Raw genomic sequence first — 22013 nt, 5'->3', positions numbered from 1 at the left:
ATGCAACTCCATTAAAGCACCTAACAAGACCTTACCTTTGATCATGTTTTGACAATTGTAAAAGGAGATTAAAAGAGAAAAGAGGTTCTGACTATTCTGTGTGTGAAGTTCAGTTGATATTATCTTGCTTGTTATACTCTGGGTGGCAAAGGTACTATCCTGCTGGCTGGACTGCACAAAAATTTAGACAAAACAGCAGCTTAGCTACTTTTTAAAAATAACTTCTTCAGTAGCACCCCAAGCAAGCTTTTTTTTCCTGTCCAAAGGCCTAAATCATAAATCCCATTTATTTATGTTGTAGAAGTAAATGGAAATGGAAAAGCCTTTTGCATAGGAGACAGCTGCTAAGATGCATAATTGCAGAGAGATCTATGGGATCAGGGCTGCCAGACTGGGGGCTAAAGTAGTGCCTGCCAGCCAAATTAAGCACACGGCCACAGCATCTCAACATAGCAAAGAAGTTATGGTGAAAATGGGAGTTGGTGCAATACACTGGCAGGAACTAGGCATCTTCTGAGTCTCACAGGGGCTGACGTTTTTCCTCGGAGAGGTCAGAACACACTTCTTTGAAGTGTTAATTAGGAGTGTGTATACTTTGCACTTTTTAAAAAAAGTAGTTCTACAGCAAGAAAGAGGTGGATTATGTGTGTATAAATTAAGCAAATGTGCATAATTTAGGAGGTACTGGGAATGAGATTGCTTCTCTCCATGCCTCCAGCAAAGTTTCATAGCATAAATAAAACAAAGACAGATTATTTTTATCACAACTCTTGCACATGCTTTATTACACAATTTGGGTTTGGATTATAATTTTTTTTGCTGGGGAGGTGGGGCTTGGTTAAACTGACAGGGGACAGAAGATTAAAAGCAGGAACACAATAGAATGGGAAGAAACAGGAGCAAGGAGGAAGGGTATAGAAATGCATTGGTATAATCCAGATCCAGCTTTCAAAAATCTATATGCCCTTCAGTTTATAAACATCCCACAGTATTTATTCATTCATTTTCAGGGTACTTTCCACTAGCAAGGATTAAGCTGAGGCACTATTACATCCAGGACTGACTGTTTAGGGCATATCATAGAATATGGGGTTCATGAGCAGCAACAGTGAGGGATGGGGGAGATTACGCTGAAGTGACAGAGTGCAAAATGCAAATAATAAAGTAAAAACCCTCTGCCTGATCTCCTGAAAACCCATTTTGTTTCTCCTACATGGGATGAAACCAGCAAGATCATCAGCAAGGTATTCAGAGAGGGATGATGTTGTCTTCACAACCTCTGTTCCCACTGGCATTCCTGTACCCATCCACTTGTACTCTTCCAATATTCAGTCTTTCTGATCTTGCCTTCTTGGTCCAGACACAGGACTCCCAATGACTCAAGCAGGGTCCAAGGAAGGCCTTGTCACCTCGAGGTCCAGCTGCAGCTTGCTTGTACTATTGTAGAACTTGCCAGCACGGTCTGACCCCCCAAAGACCAGAACCGTGCATGCATTGTGCTTGCCCTGGTTCTCCTTATCTGCATCCGTCTGGGGGGCATAAGTCAAGTTGAGCAGTGTGTGGCCTGCCCGGGGCACAGAGCAAAGGTCACTATGCTTGACTGCACTCCAAGTCAAGGTATCTGCAATGGAAAAGGGTTAATGGGTGGTAGCAAACCTCCCCACATCTTGAGGGAGTACTGGTAGCAAAAGCACTGCAAGGACTTACCAAGATGGAACGTGAATGCATCCCGAAAGGCTCCTCTGACACCACAGCCTCCGCTTATAAGCACTTTCTGATCAGACACTGGAATGGCCGCATGGAAACTGGAAGAAGATGGATTCTTAAGGATTAGAATAAAGTGAGAGCTTGTACCCTTGAACACCACAGTTCCTCACTTCCTGCCTGGCCATCTAGGGTCATTTGTCTCGCCCACCCAGCTAATATGCCCCCCACTGCTCCAGTCTGGCTCCCCCATTTTCTTCAAATGTATTGTGTAGCCATCACCAACTTCTGTAGACTTACCTGGAGTCCATAACATCACATCATCCACTTGCATGATTGTGAGGCAACATGGTGGCCAGGACCAGGCCATCTTGATGTGGTAGATAATGATAGTGGAAGGTGAGGAGGCAAAGGCTAGGGTGTGTCTGGTGTAACTTACATGGGGTATGTTTTTTGAAAGCAGAAGGCTCATCTCTATCCCCAACTCTGTTCTACTCAAACTTGCAACATGGATTTCTTTGGTCCATCTCTGTACAAATTCTGATTTGTTCCACATTTTCCAGAGGAAATATCATCCATGCAAAAATGTTAAATAGCTTTTTAAAGAGTGATCTCACCCAAAAAAAGAACTGTTCACTCTTATGAGGTAATGTGAGGACTCCTTTTTAACCTCCCCACACTCCTCCTTTCAGGGTGGGTTAACAGCTGCTTGGAGCAGCTACAACAACACTTGAAGACTCCTCCCTGCCAATCCGCTCCTTAAAGAGCTACTAGCTGCTTGAAGCAGGTGGCAAGCTTTGCCTCTAGGTCATCATGTGATGCGGTGATGAGTCTCTCACATCAAATACTGCAAGGAGAAAAAGGTGGCTGCTACCTAGCAACTTAGATATAGGCAGGTATACCAACAGCTTGAAGGTTTCACCCATTAAATCAGGGATGTGGAGCCTGTGTCATTCCTGATATTGTTGGGCTCCAGCTCCCATCATCCCTGATCATTAGTCAAGCTGGCTGGGGGGTGATGGGAGCTGGAGGGCAGCAACATCAGGAGTGGGAGGGGATACGGGTTCCACGTTTCTGCAGTAAAATAATCAAGGATTGGTTTCCTCTTGTCAACTAACAGGCTTCTGGGAAGAGCAGCACATGCAAGTTCAAAGCTCTGCCTTTTTCTAGCCCAGGCTCCAGGGATGCCAACTCATGACTGACAGCAGCCCTTCAAACATGCACCTCAGACCTCTTTCCATTACAATCACTAGCATTGTTCATGCAAGAGAGCCCCACAATAAGCGCTTACCTGCGAGCTGAAGGTTGTCCAGAGAGAAAAGGAACTGAAATGTACTCCATGAAACCTAGAGGCACATGGGGAAAAGTGGAAGATTTCAGATGCAACAAACGTCTTGGGGGGGGGGAATAAAGTTTGTGGTACCTTAAAAACACTGAACATTGCTACAGCGGAAGCTTTTGTGGGCTAGAGTTGGCTTCATCAGAGTAAGGAGGAATGTAAACAATGGTATCAATTTGTAAAGAAATGCAAAAAGGCCTGACTAGTGACCATTCATAAAACAACTATTGATTTTAGATCATCAAAGGCTTTACTTTTTGCATTTCATTCACTTCCTCTCCACACACACTAACTTTTTTACACTTAAGGTGCTACAGGGTTTTGTTGTTTTTGCTGAAATAGACTTCACACAGCTTCCTCTCTGGATGGGAATTGAAGAAGCTTATTGCATACAATGCAGAGATGTCTGTAACTGCATCTGGCCATAAATCCTGTTACTGTACCAGTAATCTTACAATGGCCAGTGAGGGGTCATTTTTGATCCATTCTCCAAAAGGTTTTGAGGCAAAGTCGCTGTCTGCTAGCATCAGTCTTTCCTCACACCAGTGTGCAATATATACCAACTTCTGACATCTCCCGCCTCAAGGGATTCCTTTAACCTCACCAGGCGGAGGACTTCAAGTCATCCAAACTGAGGCAGGGAATGGCAAACTTCTTACCCAGATCTAGGATGTGTGTGTCGTTCAGGTAGAAGGAAGTCTTCTGGCCCCCAAATATGATCATTTTGTTCCTCAGCAGAGTAGCCGAATGGCTTTGAAAAAGCAAGGAAAGACAGTGAACAAGGAAAACGTAGGAAAATGAAAGAGTTCCTGCAACATCTATAGCTAGAAATCCACTTTATGTCTTACATTTTTGAATGATTTTTCCTAGCTTCAGTCAATCTCAGTGTCCATTCTGGGGTACCCACAGGGGGTGTATATGAGCAGCTCCACCATTTCCAAAGCTAGCAAGGCATTTGGTGGAAAGATGCCAAATGTTTGGCCAGCCTCAGCAACACCTTAAAAACAAATTATGGTGTTCCAATATCCAAGAGCAACTTTCAAAACTAAAGTTTTAATAAGAGACATCAGCTTCATTATGCCTTTCGGTAGCAGAAGAATAAAAAGTGTGAGTTCGTTTTAGATATAATAATGTTTATGCTTTATGTTTTGCCTGTAATTTTTTTTAAAAAAAATATCTATTGACATAAACTGGCCTGCAACCTTAGGCTGTGTTCACACTCCTGTTTACTGTGCACTCACCGAGTTTCCGGTGCTGGTTTATAATCTGTTCACATGACGTTATCCAAAATGCATTATGTATCTTGTACTTTGTTATAAGATACTACTGTTTGATGTATTGTTTCTCAAATCAACTTCACATGACTGGAATCCTTATGCCTTTTGTCTTTGGTGAAGGTGTGAACACCTTTGCATAGGGTAAAAGCAGGAAACAACTTCACTGAAATCTATGGCAGTAATGTGAACACAGCCCTAGAGTGGAGGGCAGGATATAACCCCCTCAAAAAAAGACATACATAAACATAATGTAATATGAACCATGGAACACAAAAGGCTTTTTTACTAGAGAAATGCATCAAGTAAACACAAGTTTTACAGCACTGCCTGAGTAGATTCACCAATATTTTATCTAGATTAAGAACAAACTCATTAACTCCTCAGAAGTGACAGGATTTCCCCCATTTGCTAAAGTTAAAAGTTTTATTTAAGCAACGTATTAGGGAATGTGTAATTTGGTCCGGAGACCTATAGATCCAACTCCTAAGCTGATCTCTGCAAAATGAGAAGAAGCTTCTATTAATTCCTTCTCTTGACCAGCAGCAGCTTTTTGTGAATTCTCTGATTAAGAGAACTGAAAAGTCTTTAGCCAAAACACATAAACTCCCATGTTGGAGGTAAGGAAAACTTCGTCAAGATTTACACAGCTGTATCAATATTAGTATATGAGCCTGGTCTTAAAACCTGCAAGAGGCACTCACTCCACTTGTGAAATGAGGCTCTCATACTTCTCTCCCATCTGTGACAATCCCCCTGCAAGCTGATCCTGAAATTGCATGCCCCCTCAGCATGCAATAAAGTTATGCAGCCCACACGAGACACCTTGGATCCAAGCCACAGTCTTGCCTTCCACTGCACAGAGTTTTAAAAATGGCATTGTAAGCTTCATTCTGGGAACAGGGGTGTGAGAGAATAAAGCAGAGAGGATGTCTGAATGCACTTAGTATGTGAACAAGATAGGAGGGGCAGAGTTTACACAGAGTCCCTTGGCATTATAGCACTATCAAACAAAGTAAATACCCGCAGGAAAATGTACAAGTGTTTTCAAAGAAAGCACCAATTACGCTATTTCCAACCGCCAAGGAAATAAAATAAAAATGAGAGCAATGAAGCAGTTGTCCAATATCACACTTCAGTGAGAAAAATCAAGAAATCAGCACTAAGATATTCTCCTCACTGAAGCAAAGAAGACTTACCCAAGCCTAGGCAAGGGCTTCTCCCCCTCAACAATGGGTTGATACCAGATCTCATACTCGGGGTTGAAAACAAAGAGTGTGTTGCTGCAAGCTCCCATCTCCAGGGATGACATTTTAGGGAAAGCTCCTCCAAAGACAAATAGCTCCTTTCGGTAGATGGTTGCACTATGGTAAGCCAGCGTTGGCACTTTACCCTTAGCCTGAGGAAGAGATCACCAGTCACTGTACAGGCTTGGCATTTTAGGCTGACTTAGCATCAGCACCACAGACAGCTCCATTGCTGGGATTCATCCCCTTTCCAATGCCTTCCTAACAGACCTGACAGCAGCTGCCTCAATCACTCCCCACCTGAGCTGTGATCCACCACACTCTCTTACATGGAGGGGAGGTGCTTACAAAAGTGGGGAAGACTCAGGGATAAAGACACCTTCTCAGATGGTTTGCTCTTTTTTTAAGATTCTAAATTCTTGAACATGGGTAGGCAAACTAAGGCCCGGGGGCCGGATCCGGCCCAATCGCCTTCAAAATCCGTCTGGCAGGCAGTCCGGGAACCAGCGTGTTTTTACATGAATAGAATGTGTCCTTTTATTTAAAATTCATCTCTGGATTATTTGTGGGGCATAGGAATTCATTCATTTCCCCCCTCCAAAATATAGTCAAAATATAGTCTATATACTGTGTCCAGTTCTGGGCACCACAGTTCAAGAAGGATACTGACAAGCTGGAATGTGTCCAGAAGAGGGCAACCAAAATGGTCAAATGCCTGGAAACAATGCCTTATGAGGAATGGCTTAGGGAATCTATGATTCTATTCTAGTCCAGCCCCCACAAAGTCTGAGGGACAGTGGACCGGGCCCCCTGCTGAAAAAGTTTGCTGACCCCTGTTCCTGATGTTTTGGGAGTGTAACTTATGTTTTAAATTTCACATATTACATTGTTGTAAATCGCATGGTGAAAACTGGGACACAATTTAAAAACAAATAAAGGAATGGATGTCTCTTATATAATAACTGTTCTCTGGGTTGCTCAAGGCTTTGTTTCTCTTGCGACTCACAGACACATGAAGCCACTTCCAAGACGCCGTGTCCAGAACATGGATGTTGCTGTAGCGCTTTGCCTCCCTCATACCCCCGAAGATGTAAATGCGCTTGGTCTCTGGGTCAAATGTGGCACTGTGGCCCCTTGAACACTGTGGCATGGAACCTTGTGCTGGGAGATCCATGGGGAACCAGAAGTCATTGTCTGTGAAATCAGCAACAGAAGTGAAGACTCAAGATGTGCAAGAGGGTGGGGGGAAAAGTTGCATAAAGTAGTCGCCAACATGCTAAAAGCTTAGAGCTGGCTTCCCTGCTAACCAGAACACAAGTAGTGTGCAAAGCGAGTTAGATCCAGCCACTTTCAAGTTCAGATCAGCAGGTATGGCAGATACTACTATCCCCATATAGGAAAAACCGATTCCAATTCAGTTTCCCTCTGATCAGTTGCAGCCAGTGTCAACACGTACATCACTGCAAGCAAAAAAGCATCTCACCAATTTCCAGTTTCCACAGGGCATCTTGGCAAAAATTTTGATTAGTTCCTTCGCCACCGATCAGAACAGCAGTTTCAGGGTCACTCAGGCACATGGCATGACACCACCGAGGGCTTGGACATACTGCCGAGAGATGCAGGAGTGGAGACAGCAGAAACATAACACAGAATCCATCTCATTGCAGGAGGGTCATTTGGGAGAACTTCCTCTTGAAACCTACAACATGACTGATTCTGGCTGTTTCCACACTACTCTTAATGTGGAATTGCCATTGTTCGTTCACTCACTTTTTACAGGGCATCTAAATGACATCATCAAATCAATACCCTCCAGTGCTTTCTCTTGTTCCTCAAACCACAGAAAATCCTGTGCAAACTCCACATATGTAGATGGTCTTAAAACTAATCTTCCACTTTTCCTAGAGCTGAAGGTTAGGTACACCAGTGACATTGCAGGTAAATGAAGTTATAGCCATGCCGGCACCATTACCTTTACGGTCAAGCACCCCATTTTGTCATTTTTCTATTCTATCTTTTAATTAACACCAATATTCTTTGGGCTACTTTTTTTTCAACTTTTTAAAGGAATTCTTGGAAGTAATTACCAAATTGCTCTTTAAAACAATAAACTCTAGAATAACTGCTTTTTAAAAGGTGGCTCAGATGTATTCTGTATTTCCCACCCTAGGACTCTCATGCCTATAAGGGTAGACTGAACATAGTGAGATGTGCACAAACAAGAATTAATGGGCGAGATTCAACTAATGACTTTTGTCTTGCACAAGGGTTTCTTTGCAGAATGAGGCTTCTCCCCCCCTTCCCCCTACATGCCCCCCAAAATTGGCTCGAGGAGAGGGGGGTCAGGAGAACTTCCAGAACAGCACACAGAGGGAGGAGAGAGGGGATTGTTCCTTACAAGCTGAAATGCTTGCCCTGACAAAATTATCACCTTAGCACATGGAATTCCTCCCACTATACCCTCAAAACACAGGAAGTCAGTTGCAATGCCACATGTACAGGTGAAACTCGAAAAATTAGAATATTGTGGATAGGTTCATTTCTTTCAGTAATTCAACTTAAAAGGTGAAGCTAATATATGAGATAGACTCATGACATGCAAAGCGAGGTATGTCAAGCCTTTATTTGTTATAATTGTGATGATTATGGCGTACAGCTGATGAGAACCCCAAATTAACAATTTCAACTTTAATAATAATAATAATAATAATAATAATAATAATAATAATAATTTATTATTTATACCCCGCCCATCTGGCCGGGTCTCCCCAGCCACTCTGGGGTTTTCCTCAGCTTTTACAACTTTGGGGTTTTCCTCAGCTGAACGCCATAATAATCACAATTATAACCAACAAAGGCTTGACATATCTCGCTTTGCATGTCATGAGTCTATCTCATATATTAAACTCCAGTAGCTAATGAAAACAATTGCTTGCATAAATGGACTTTTCCACAATATTCTAATTTTTCGAGTTTCACTTGTAGCTTACACTGGAAGAGCAGTAACTGGGTATTCCTAGGAGCTGCTGTTCTGGAAGCACTGAATGAATTCCAACAAATTGTTCAAGGAACAGGTATTTTACCTTGCAGCTCTTTAACTTCCAAGTCTGCAGAGAGAAAATGTTCAGAGAGGTTACTATTCTAGTGCAATGCTCTCTTCAAACTGATTTTCAATGGGTCGTTCATTTATATTTGGAAAAAAGAGAAGATGCTATTTCATCATAAGCAAATAAGTTATCATCCTGTATCAGACGAAATGTTTTAGAATGCACGCTCAGTAATTTAGCATGCATTTTTGTGGGCTGACGGCCGATCCACACATTAACATTGGTAATGCATGATTCCCACCCCACCCTCAAACTATAAATGCCAGCAGTGAGGGAGACACTATCAGAATCAGGTCTGCAGCATGTAGTGGCTCTGATTAGCAGTCACCTGCTAAAGCCATTATTTGGCACAGGAAGGAACACCACCATTGGTGCCAATCTGGCAACAGTTTTTCGATTGCATGAAAATGATGACTGCCCAGGAAGTTAAAGAACAAATTGGAGGTTGTCTCCATAAGCTGCAAGCCCAAATGTAAACATCATTGATATCTTCATGTATATAAATCTCTGCTAGGTATCTTCCCCAACTCCTATGCATCAGGACAAATTCATATAAATTAGAGCATTCTGAATGTGCGTTGACTATGCAGGTTCCAGCATGTGCTGAAGTCTTGTATTTTACAACACCACTGGAAAGTTTCTGAAAAGGAGGCCAAGCTAGTAGGATAAGGTGGGGGGGGGGGGGTGGCCGAACTGGACATTGTGCATTCATAGGAGCACAAATACTCCTCCCTGTCCCAGAATGCTATACAATTACAAGCTGATTTGGTCTTGGAAACTAGACATCACTCCTGCTATAGATTTACTAACCTTCAGATTCCTGCTGTCTGTTGGATGCCAAAAGTTCAAAGAGAACCCTCCTGGTCTTTAGGCGAGCTGAATTAGATGTACATGTTTTATTCCTGGCCTCCTCTAAGTCCACCGATGCAGCAGTTGTTTCTGGAGCAGGAAGCATGAGCAGCGTTTCCATGGGTGGAGAGAACTCCTTCCTTTCAAGCACAGGCTCTTTAACAGCCATTGCTGAACTCCGATTCTTAGACTGTTCCACAAAGAACAGAATTAGATCGGGATCAGAAATCATTCAAGCAAAACAAATGGTCCTAATGAAAAGGGCTCACTGAAGGCATGCACTACAGACAACTCCAGTTTTCCCTGGGCTGCCCTAGACAAGGGGTAGCCAACGTGGTGTCTTCCAGATGTTGTAGACTACAATTCTTATCAGCCCTGACCATTCATTCATTCATTCATTACGGTTATAAACCAGCTCAAAAGGCACATCTAGGACAGCTTTCACAAAAGTAAAATATGCATTTAAAACAATTTACAGCAAACAGCTTAAGACTTAAAATTAGGTTAAATGCCTAAACGCATGAGAACCTAAAAGTTTAAAATTTGAGATACCATCCAGATTGACCCCATCACCCTGGAGGCTCACTTCGACTATTTTCCCCACAGACTAATTTGTTCCAGGAAGATAAACTGCGCCTGCAAATCTGCGTGCAGAATCTGGCGACCATCCAGGTCATCTTTTGATCTTTGCCTAAGAGGAGAGCATTTAGTTTAGGCTTATCCGGAAGGTCAGCAAGCCTCTCCAGTTGGGGGGCAATGGTGTCTCTGCGTACCTCATCATAAAAGGGGCATCTAAAAAATAAATGTTCGGGGATTCCTATTTCCCCTAGTGGGCAGGTGCAAAGTCTCTGGTCGTATGGGACTTTTCCAAAAGATCCTTCCAGAACCAGCGAGAGCAATGCCGAACTTCGGGCAAGAGTATCAGCCCTGACCATTGGCCATACTTGCTGGAACGGGGAGTTGTGTTGCCCAACATCTGGAGGGTCCCATGTTGGCTACTCTTACCCCATATGCTTTGCTCCTGTTCTGTGCAGCTTGAGAGTTTTCCCCAAAGCATCTGGTAAGCCACTGTTGGAAGTAGAAGGTATGGTCCAGCAGGGTTCATCAAAGACCCAAGCACTTATAGAATCACAGAACCCAACTCGCTCAATCTTCCTCATAAGGCTTGGTTTCCAGACTCTTGATCATCTTGGTTGCCCTCCTCTGCATATATTCCAGCTTGTCTATAGCCTTCTTAAATTGTTACACCCAGAACTAGACATAGCATTCCAAGTGTGGTCTGACCAAGGCAGTATAGAGCGGTACTATTACTTCCCTTGATCCAGACACTCTACATTTGTTGAAGCAGCCAGAATAGTATTAGCTTTTTTTGCTGCTGCATCACACTGTTGACTCATGTTCAGCTTGTGGTCTCTCATATTTGTGCAGCTAGTTTGTTGTTGTTGTTGTTGTTCAGTCGTTCAGTCGTGTCCGACTCTTCGTGACCCCATGGACCAGAGCATGCCAGGCACGCCTATCCTTCACTGCCTCTTGCAGTTTGGCCAAACTCATGCCAGTCGCTTCGAGAACACTGTCCAACCATCTCATCCTCTGTGCAGCTAGTTATTCCTGCGTAAGTGTAGAACTTTTGATTTGTCCCTATTGAAATTCATTTTCTTAGTTTGGGCCCAGTTCTCCAATCTATTAAGGTTATCTTGAATCCAAATTCTGTCTACTGCGGCATTAGCTATCTCTTCAAGTTTGGCATCGTCTGCAAATTTGTTGAGTGTGAAATGCCAAATGAAGTTTCTGTTGGGATTTTCCATTCCACCTTTAGTTGCAGACATAGGATTACTATATGTCACATGTCTGTTTACATTCCAGCACAGTTTGCTGGCATGAGCGGAACTTCTGCTGTATTGCTTCTGCCTCTCTCTCTCTCTCTCTCAGAGAAGGCAAGGAGAGACATGTTTCTTTGTCTTGATTTATGTTTAATCTGTAGTTCATAGTATGTATGTATTCACAAGCCTCAGCCTCTTCTGTTTGTGTGGTTTACACTGCTGAATAATGTGCTCAAGTCTGGGAGGCCTGGGTCACTGATTAATGTCGGAGCCAGAGGTCGACGGATCTTCGCAGCGGCATGGCTGGAAGGAGATGATCCAGCTGGGGGTAGCCAACCGGCTCTTTGACCCCGGATGCCGACAGTTTCCACTACAGAGCTTTGATCACAAACACAATCTCTGAGCAATTGTTTTCAGTCTGTGACCTGAAGCAGTCCTACAGATCACACAGAATATGGTAGCAGAAATCTGGAAGGAACCACTTCAGATTGTAGATGCAGATATATTTTTGCACACTTTCCCACACAAAACAAAACACAAACATCCCTGCATGTAGGCAGAAAGGTTTCATGTAGCCCTCTCTCCAGTGTGGGGAATAGAATTACAGTGGTACCTCCGGTTACAAACTTAATTCGTTCCGGAGGTCAATTCTTAACCCAAAACCGTTTTTAACATGAGGCACACTTTCGCTAATGGGGCCTCCTGCTGCCACCGCGCCACCGATGTGTGACGTCCGCTTGCATCCCAAGGCAAAGTTCACAACCAGGAGCATCTACTTCCGGGTTAGCAGAGCTTGTTACCCAAAGTGTTCGTAAGGAGGATGGTACATAACCTGAGGTTCCACTGTACTCTCCTCCTCTTCCCCATTCCCTCAGTAGGAGTAACGCTTCCAGAATTCCACTACCTGTCTGTGTAACTTGTAGACTGGTCGTGGTCCTAGAGGTTAACAACAAGCAGTTAGGAGAATGGAAAAACGCCACCGAAAGGAGACTTCTACCTATAAACCTACCTCATGTGGCTCATCCAATCGCTGACCTGTATCTTCTGGAAGGACAGGTGACTGATTAGGTTCTGTGGCCTGAAATGGGCGGGTGGGGGTGCTGTTGAGCAGCTAAGGAGGAGACACACACACACAAGAACACCACTTGCAACCTGAGTCAAAAGGCAATGCACAGGTGAGGATCCCCCTACACAGGAGGCTTTTAAAGAGAGGAAGGTATGGTTTTAAGGATGTGACGGGCTGTGTAACAGGGTACACTGAGTGGGCATCTCTGTTCCCTCTTTGGGTCTCTCCCTTGGTCAGACGGATCATGGTTGCCATAGAGGCAACCAGTATGCCCCTGAGCCTGCCAGCGTTGCTATTAAATGCCAGGTTAGTCCATAATAAAATCTCCCTTAATCATAATTTAATTGTGGATGAGGTGGTCGACCTGGTTTGTATTATTGTACTAATTGTACTAATTGTATAATTGCAATGTTCTGTACATGGGCTGCCTTTAAAATATGGTGGAAACTGGGAGATACAAACATATTTCATCCATGCTTTGTCGTCACTGGCTTCCAACCAGTTTTCAGGCCCAAATCTCACATGCAGCTACTCAATCCGTGAGATTTGTTTGTTTATATCCATTTATAGGCTGCCCTTCATCATGTTGTTCTGTGGTAGTGGCCCAAAGGGCCATAATGAATGTGATAATGTGAAGTTCCAGAGATAGTTACATACAGCTCAATACAACAAGCAAACTATGTAACACACAAACATTACTAGGCAATAAATTAAATCTAATCAACAGCAGTCAGGAAACAGGAACAACACTACAGTAGGAAGGGTATTCTGAACTCGTCCACCCCCAAAAACCTATGCAAAAGGTGCATTTTGACCTGGCATTGATATGTATATAATGATGAGGCCAGAAGGGGAGGGCATTTCAAAACCTGGGGGCCACCACAGATAATGTCCTCTCATACATTCCTGCCTACAAACTTGATAGGGTAGCAAAACTACCAGCAGTGCCTCCCCTGCAGATCTCAACAGTTGAACGTGTCTATGAAGAAGGAGGCACTCCTTCAGATACTTAGGGCCTATATTTGATGTTTTATTTATATTTTAGGCAAAGTATTTAAATTTTCAGGGCACATTGCCATCACAAGGCAGAATAATAGTTACACAGCATATCAATATGCATTAACAAGTGGCATTACAGGAACGGATACTTTTAAGACTTCCATTTCCATATCTACCTATATGGGTCACGTTAAAAATGAATCCACATGGGCCAAGTCTCAGTAGGCAAGGAGTACAGAAATGACAAGATAGAAAACTTTCCTACCTGTTCCTCGACAGTCAAGAGAAGCTTAACAGGGTTACCATTCTCTTTCTGCTTTAGCGAAGCTATCAAAACATCCACTCGCCAGTCACCTTCCCATACCAAACACCTGCTTGAGTAAATACACAGATCACTATTTTCTTGCTCTGAGATAATTTTACTTTTATTTCAACAGCTGATAAGAGTTAAATTGACAATACATTCTTAAGCTTTAAAGACTGTCCATAGCAGAACAAATGGATTTGGTAGGTTGCAATAGCACAACGTCCTCATGACAGCTGCTGTAACTAATAGCATGTTGATCTCTGAAGTCTTGAGTTCAGATCCAGCCTTTGCTGTCCCTGGACACATCCCCTGCTTTTAAAATAAGGAATTTATTCCCTCTTACAGTATTTTAAAGAACTCCCTCACAGTGTGTTTGGAAAGCACTTGGCATGCTAACAAGTATCAATACTGGCACCAAAATTCACGAATTATCTAGAATTTACCTTGCTTCAGGACCCAGCTTGCCAATCTTTTGTGGCTTAACATTTGGATTCACTAATATTTCCACAATGATGCTTGTCTTCTGAGAATAGTGGCTCCAGTCACCCAAACCAAAGACCACTAGCTGTTTGGGCAGTGGAAGTGGTAAGTGAGTCTGGTAACATTTCTGACGGCACTTGCTTAGAGAGGAGAGAAAATATATTAGTCTCAAAAAGTGATAGCATGGAAACAAATTGAGAAGAAACGATTCATAGTGATGGAAAGCAAGAGGGGAAAAGACTGGTGCTGTGTACACACAATCTAATGGGCGTAGCCAGAAGGCGGGAGTGGGGACAGCTGCCCTCCTAAATCAAGTAAATAAATAAAAATACTTAACTGACCAATTGTGTCGCAGATAACTCGGTTCTGCCCACCCACCCCCCATCATAAAGCCTGCCCCCCAAAATAAATCCTGGCTATGCCCATGCGCACAATACCTTTAAAGCACATTTCCCCCTCAAATAATTATGGGCACTCCAGTTAACTCTTGAGGGGTAAATTACAGTGCTCAGAATTCTTTGAGGTGGAAATGTGCTTTAAAAGTGTAATAGCACATATGCAGCAAAGCAATTCCTTACCAGGCGCAGTCTATATTCTCCAATAGCTGCCCCCATTTTATATCTTGATGGTTTTGCGGATTCCTCTAAATTCCCTTCAATCTTGCTTCCCATAACTGCCTATTCAGATACTAAACTGCTGAATTAGTTCTAATGTATGTTCTGTAACAAAGGCTGCCAGATGCATTGTGAGATTAGACGTTCTGTTGAATAAGTGGAAGGTAAAAGGCCTAGACCCCTAAGGAGCTAAAAAGGAGGATATGAATTTTAAAACTAATCAGTTTTCTAATACACAATGGATTCATAAACTAGTGCAGGAGAAGATACTGTACAGCAAAATGCATAAAGGAAGAACTGTTCATCAGCAATTAAGAGTTCTGCCGAGGCCTTGACTTTGGGTGGGAAAGTTGGGATATTGCAGTTGCACACACACTTATTTTCATATGGGAAACGGGGAAAGATTGCAAACATCCATGCCTATTTTAAGTCCTTGTCTGCTGGTCATGCAGAAATCGGCTTTTTTGCAGCATGTAGATAAGCAACACCGCCTGCAAATGTCTGCCCATCAAGCTGCTGTTAAAGGCACACACCCCTACACAGGCTAGCTGAGAAGTTGGCAACCCTAATGCACCCAAAACGTTGCTAGTGGTTAGGCTTCGCTGCTTTCATGGTCGCTGTTGGTTTTCACGTGCGAAAACACCGTATCATAAAAGTGACCTGTGAACTTGAGGCGCAGGCTTTTTCGCACATAAAATTTTCCTGAACCCTTGCCTGCTTTCACCCTCCTGGATGGCGGGAAAGGCGAGCCGCCGCGCGCAGGCCTCACCTACTGAGCTGCCGGGGCGGCTCGCGCAGAGACCAGAGGGCGTAGAAGCGGAGTTTGCCTTCCCGCCGGGAGAAATTCGCCCCTCCGCGAGGCTGCGGGACTAGGGCGGCTTCCCCACGCTGCCAGAGGCCTCCGGGGGCCCAGCTCCATCTCCGGCGGGGCGTCCCCAAGCCATCCAGACTCAGGAAACTGGAAGTAGCAGAGAACATGGTAGAGGGAGCAGCGCTTTGAGGCCCAAAGGCACGCACCCAGCCACCCGGTTTGGGGACACCACGGGCGACTCAGGGTAGCATAAGCGGCTCCTGGGTCTCAAGTCTGGGTAGGTCGACACGCGGCGGGCTTTGGTTGGTCGTAGGGACTCTGCAGCTGCTCAGAGGTGCTCTTTATTATAGCCCCGCATATTCTAGGGCGGAGCTTTTTGGTATCAGCCAGTTTCTTGGTTCCTGTTAGATCAGTTTCAGGTGTGACAAGGCCGACCGTGGTTTATTTGCAAGGGAGTGGGGGGGAGAAATGCTTGTGGTTTAGGGGCAGGCTAGAAAGATGGTGCAGTTCGGAAATATTTGACCCTCGACGCGGGTGGGGGGGGCGCTTTTGACGGCATAGGTATGATGATTCCAGTTGTGAAGGGCTCACCATTCATTTCTCCATGTATTGCAGCTGCTGCTATATTTGTGATACAGAGGGACCAAATAGTTGTCAGCCCTGGTTTTTAAAAACAGAGGAATACTCTGAGCACCTGCAGTTTCACATGCTGCAGAAATCAGCATCAGACCTAGAAGCTGTTTGCTGCTGCTCCTGTCCTATGGGTGGCCATGGGGGGGAGAGAAGAGAGAGAGAGAGATCCTGGGCTTTGGTCCCAAGGCCTAGCTGCATCTTGGAGCCAAAGCACAGACCATCATAACTGCTAAATGAGAAGCCTTGCCTTTCTCTCAAATTTTGTTTATCCCACTTGCTGTTCTGGATCTGAACTGATTTTATGAATGTGGTGTTGTTTTAAACTGTTTTTAATAGTTATAGGGGGTTTAAAATTGTTTTTATATGCAATTTAAAGTTTTTTATATGTCATTATAGTGCCTCGTGGGAAGCGATTGAGAAAGGAAATAAATAATTTGTATGTCACCCATTTATTTGAAAGTTCTACTGAACTCAGTAGGATTTATTCTGAGCAAACATGTAGTTTGCACTGTGATGGTCCTATTTCTGAAGAGCAGCTTATAAATTGACTGACAGTGAAATCCTCTGCAGATCTATTAAGTTCAATGGGACCTACGTGTCTATAGCACCATTTTCCAATCCAATGCCCATCAGATGATTTGGACGCCAGCAGCCCTAACCAGCGTTGGCTGAGGCTGATGGGAGTTGTAGTCCAAAATATATGGAGGGCACCAGGTTGGGGAAGGTTAGTGTATCAAATTGCTGTCAGGATGTGAGGGCGATCTGGCTGCGACATCTGTCACCCCATTGATCGCCAGGGTTGATTCGGCTGATCTGGCTGGCTAGGCGGGTGTCCCCTTCCTCCCTCACCGCTCCATGTGCGTCCCTCCCGAAGCTGCGCGCTCGGTGGAAGAGGACGACCATCCCAGATAGAAGGAGTGTACCGTTCTTCGGTCAAGGGTATACGATAGCTGCGCTCCCCTGCTAGAACCTCCAAACAAGCTCAAGGTCCAAATTGCTGTCCAAATAAATATATAGTCTACCCGTTCCTGTTAAACAATGTACTGCAGTTAGGATTTCATTTTTTTAATCAACTAAATAACCAGATTCTGTTTTCTAGGTTGCAACTCTAATTACAAACCCCATTGAATTCAGTGGGGTTTACTTCTGAGTAGGCATGCAGAAGATTTCAATGTTACTATTGAGTAGGAGAAAACAGATGAGTCATTCCAGTTACTGACCAACCAGTGTATTAGTAGGATTTTTTTTAAAAAACGAGATCAAGCAGGTGAGACAGTTTTTAAGTAAGATGTGCTCCTTATTGTCTCATGTATGTTAGTTGTAATATGTGTTGATGGAGACAGTTTTTTTTTTCTCAGCAGCATCAGCCCAGCAGGTCTTGGATGCCGGTGATGAAACCAATCCAAATACTTGAGAAATTTCTGAAATGTATTGTTCAATTCTCTTCTCAGAAGTGCTTATCTTTTGAGAGAGATTTTAAAAATTTGACAAGCCACCTAATCAAATGTATCTGTTAATGAAACACTTAACACTCTCAAAGACCATTAGGAACAATTAAGCCATTTAAAATCTACTCACTGGGTTTCTTCTAATAAAGGTTGTAAAGTTGTTTCTGGACAAGAAATAAGGAAGCTTGAGTATTTATAATAATACTCAGACTATTAAACCAACAAACATTTTTAAAGAATAGTATTAAAAGCATAAAATGTGAATCTCTGTCAACCTGCTTAATAAAGCTCATTTAATTTAAATGTGCATGACTGCACATTTGCAGCATTGTAGGCAAAGCTTAGCTTTCTCAGGCCTAATACCTGAAGTTGAAGATGCAGGGAACTGTACTTGAATTCAACACTCCTGTTTTATTTTAGGGTAGCCTTCTCAAAATGTGAACAAGGGTGTAACCACCTGCTTCAAATAAGCTGCAAACAAGGAAGCCACACCCAGCCGGAGATTTCTCAACATTTTCATTCTATAAGCTCTTGTTGCTAAAAACCAACCAACCACTCTTCAGTTTCCTAAGTGTTTTGCTTTACTGTGTGCTGGAGCTACTGTAGTAAAACGTTCCAGGTCAAGTCTCCAGCATCTCAAGATAGCCCTGGAAATGTTCCTTTCCTGAAACCCTGAAAACCTGAAGAGCTGCTATTTAGTACAGTGACAGTAGTGAGCTAGATGGGCTAATGTGCCTTTGTAGACAGCTCCTTAAAAGCCACTCACTTTGAGCCAATATCCATTTCTGTTGTGCAATGAAGAGAGTGTGGGGTGGAAGAGAATGAGGGGGAAATATCCATCATATTTCTCCTGCAGATGTTCTCAAAGACGTGGCATCTATTAGCTCTATTTGAAAGCAAGGCGAAAAGACCAAAGGTCACTTTGGATATATCCAAGAGTGGCCAGAGTTCTTGGATTCTATATTTTTGACTTCTGGATATTACCAAGAACTCCAATTTCTACAGCACTTTGGATATATGGCATGTTTGGTGGGCAACACAGTGTACTTCTATTAGGGAACATTTTGTAGCTTAACGTGACATGTTGAAATATTGTTTTACAACATTCAAAGCTTTATATCAGGCATAGGCAAACTTGGCCCTCCAGGTGTTGTTGGACTACAACTCCCATCATCCCTAGCTAACAGGACCAGTGGTCAGGGATTATGGGAGTTGTAGTCCCAAAACATCTGAGGGCCAAGTTTGCCTATGCCTGCTTTATATATTCAGGTATTGTCAACCACTCTTCATGTGGGTCCTTTCTTCCTTTCTTAGAGATCCCTCAGCCTTTCACAGGCTTTGGTGGTCAGAAGCAGAAATCTGTGTAAGCCGACAGCCCAAGACATGGTGCTGCCTGAGGCAAAGGGCAAGATGGCAGTCCCTCTCCCATGTACAGAAGTTGACTGGACTGGCAGATGAATCTTACTTCAATGATGGTGACAGGATAATGTTTTCCAGTGCACTTCAGGGAAGCAGACTAGTTTAGCAGGTTTAGTTTAGTTTAGATGGGAAGTCTGTGGCATAGAGTTTTGATTTCCAAATGAGAGGAATGGGAAGGTGTGCTAGAGGGATTGCTTGAGGGCTTCTGCCACCTTCTGCCTAATGCTAGAACCATCGCTGCCTCTAAAAGCCTGTGCAAAATTATTTTCCTTTTTTGCCTGTAGCTTGTGTTATCCAAATAGAAACATGGATAATATGCAGCCAAACGCCAAAGGAAGTGAAGAGAAATGGCATTTAGTTTTCTAGCCAATGCATCTGAACAACAGATGCAGGGGGTTGGAGTAGATGAACCTCGGGATCCTTTGCAACTGTACAATTCTATGAACACTGGTCATGTCAGTGCTGCAACATTTCACACTTATGTGTTTGTCCCCAATAATGTGCTCGTTATTGCAGTTTCGTGCTTCAGGGCTATTTGTCTCTTGGAGGAAAAAGAAAAAAAACTACTTAAAGCAGAGCACACAATCAGAAGAGAACATTTATCCATGTTTTCGGATAATCAGTTTGGTATACCTCCAGGCTGCCTCGTGATGCAAGTTTGTTCAGCTGCCTGTGCAAAACAAAACAAAAAACAAGAAAACCTCCACAATGAGGCTGTGTGCAATGAGGGTAGTTTTCATTGGTATATAAAATGCCCACCACTGAATGAATTTTTACATCATATTCTAGATGAGCCAAAAGATCTGAATGCAGGCAAGATTTAAGTATTTGCTGTTTATTTAGCTCACACAACATGTGTTTCAAATCTGAGCCAACAAATATAGGCTAACACAATTATTTGCAAGGAGAGCATGAGAGCATATTGTTAGAATCCGAGAGTCCTCTTAGCAGCAGGTTACATATTGTATATTTTTAAGGCAAGGGATCTCTGCCCCCCACTCCAGGCATACTTTTAATTATGCATTCATTATTTTTGCTCAAGGTGGTATTGGGGCAGTTATATACCATCTGCTTTAAATATGGTTTGAGGTGCCAGCACAAGTGTCAGGGTGAAACTTTATTTTCTACATGGTGCATGTCCTGTAGCTTTCTGCTGAAATCCTGTACAGTAATTGTTCCTACCACAAGTATCCTGGGGGTTTTCAGTACTGATGTTTTTGTTTGTTTTTTGCACTATGAATGCCCTCCAGGCAGCAATTAAGTAGTAACCTTGGAGAAGCACTGCAGAGACAGAAGCCTAGTACGTAGTTCATTTGATAAATCCCCTCAATTATATCATATCATCAGTTGCTTCCTTATTATCAGGGGGTGTATATCATAGCCTTAAGAAGCCTTCCCTAACTGAAGAATTATGAAAATTAAGCACAATTGTTTGCATTTTCTCATATTGCATCATTGCTTTTACTTGTGACTAGCAGAAGCAGGATCAGAAACCTAGGCAGGGCACTGAAGCCTTTCACTTCCTTCCCCATTGCCACTCACACCCTAGAAATTCTGCTCAGTCCCTCCATCTGGCTTCTGAAAGGTCATTAGGCACTGCTGACATACTCGATTCTATGAATTGCACCTCTATTATTAAAAATAATAATAAGATGCTGATTTTTGAACTAGTACAGTATAGTTGATATAGAATTTTTTAAAAATGTGCAAAGGGCCTCTGTAACAATAAGTCTTACAGAAACAGGTGGGTAGCCGTGTTGGTCTGCCATAGTCAAAACAAAATAGAAAATTCTTTCCAGTAGCACCTTAGAGACCAACTGAGTTTGTTCTTGGTATGAGCTTTCGTGTGCATGCACACTTCTTCAGATACGTATCTGAAGAAATGTGCATGCACACGAAAAGCTCATACCAAGAACAAACTCAGTTGGTCTCTAAGGTGCTACTGGAAAGAATTTTCTATTTTGTTTTGTCTTACAGAAGTGAGACAGAACCTTTGTGAGCGTATGAAGCAGCCATATACCAACTTGACACATCTACAGTATTCTTCTCTGACAGGCAGTGGCTCCCCAAGGTTCGAGGCAGGAATTTCCCTCAGCTGAGATTCTTCACCTTTGCCTGGACTTAACCATCCAGGGGTCCTTTACCTTTACATTTACCTTAACTGGAGATAGCAGGAATTGAACCTGTGCCACAAAAGAGCTCTGACAAACACTCCCTTTACCTCTGCACTTCATTTTCTTCTTTCTTCACAGCAGCAAAGGAAAGACAGAAGGCTGAGGCTGTATGATGAAAATGTTTATTGAAATATTTTTTGAAAAATGCAAACACACAATTCACAGATTTACAGTACTTCATGCAATGAAACATACATAAACCAAGTTCTACAAGAAACAACAGCAAACACACTAGAAAAACTTGAGCCAGTACCGGAACATATGGGTCAGTGACATAGCTTAATAAAATATCCTCTCAATTTTAAGGGGGAGAAATGCTTGGGAGGATGTGAGCAGCATATTTGTGCACAAAAATAATGATTAAGAAACAAAAATAATATCACATAGATCATAAATCACTGACAGAAATCCTACAAGCTACAGAAATTGTGTACCAAGCTGGTGTTCTGACTAGAGGGCATGTTGCAGCTAGAAGTTGATCACTCCAGATAGTCTGTTCCTTTTGTCTTAGCCACAAATGTTTGAATATAAAGGTACCCCTGACCATTAAGTTCTGTCGTGGGCGACTCTGGGGTTCCGCACTCATCTCGCTCTATAGGCCGAGAGAGCTGGCGTTTGTCCACAGACAGCTTCTGGGTCATGTGGCCAGCATGACTAAGCAGCTTCTGGCGAACCAGAGCAGTGCACAGAAACGTCATTTACCTTCCCGCCGGAGTGGTACC

The 22013-nt window shown here is 43.2% G+C and overlaps 1 protein-coding gene across 1 annotated transcript; it reads right to left on the bottom strand.

Annotated features, from left to right (window-relative positions):
- Positions 1–755: 755 nt before the first annotated feature.
- On the bottom strand, positions 756–15785 carry LOC117042560 (tip elongation aberrant protein 1-like). The gene is made up of 13 exons (XM_033142103.1): positions 15576–15785; positions 14156–14332; positions 13671–13776; positions 12350–12451; positions 9482–9710; positions 8648–8671; positions 7048–7170; positions 6571–6758; positions 5517–5716; positions 3703–3794; positions 2996–3050; positions 1708–1805; positions 756–1621 (listed from the first exon to the last, which is right to left on the bottom strand). The coding sequence occupies exons 1-13, from the start codon at positions 15782–15784 to the stop codon at positions 1380–1382; spliced, it is 1845 nt and encodes a 614-aa protein (XP_032997994.1). The 5' UTR covers position 15785; the 3' UTR covers positions 756–1379.
- Between the last annotated feature and the right edge of the window lie 6228 nt (positions 15786–22013).

The sequence above is a fragment of the Lacerta agilis genome, chromosome 1 (genome assembly GCF_009819535.1).
Source record: "Lacerta agilis isolate rLacAgi1 chromosome 1, rLacAgi1.pri, whole genome shotgun sequence".
NCBI lineage: Eukaryota > Metazoa > Chordata > Lepidosauria > Squamata > Lacertidae > Lacerta > Lacerta agilis.
Note: the sequence above shows the minus strand (reverse complement) of the source record. Positions and strands in the feature narration are given on the sequence as shown.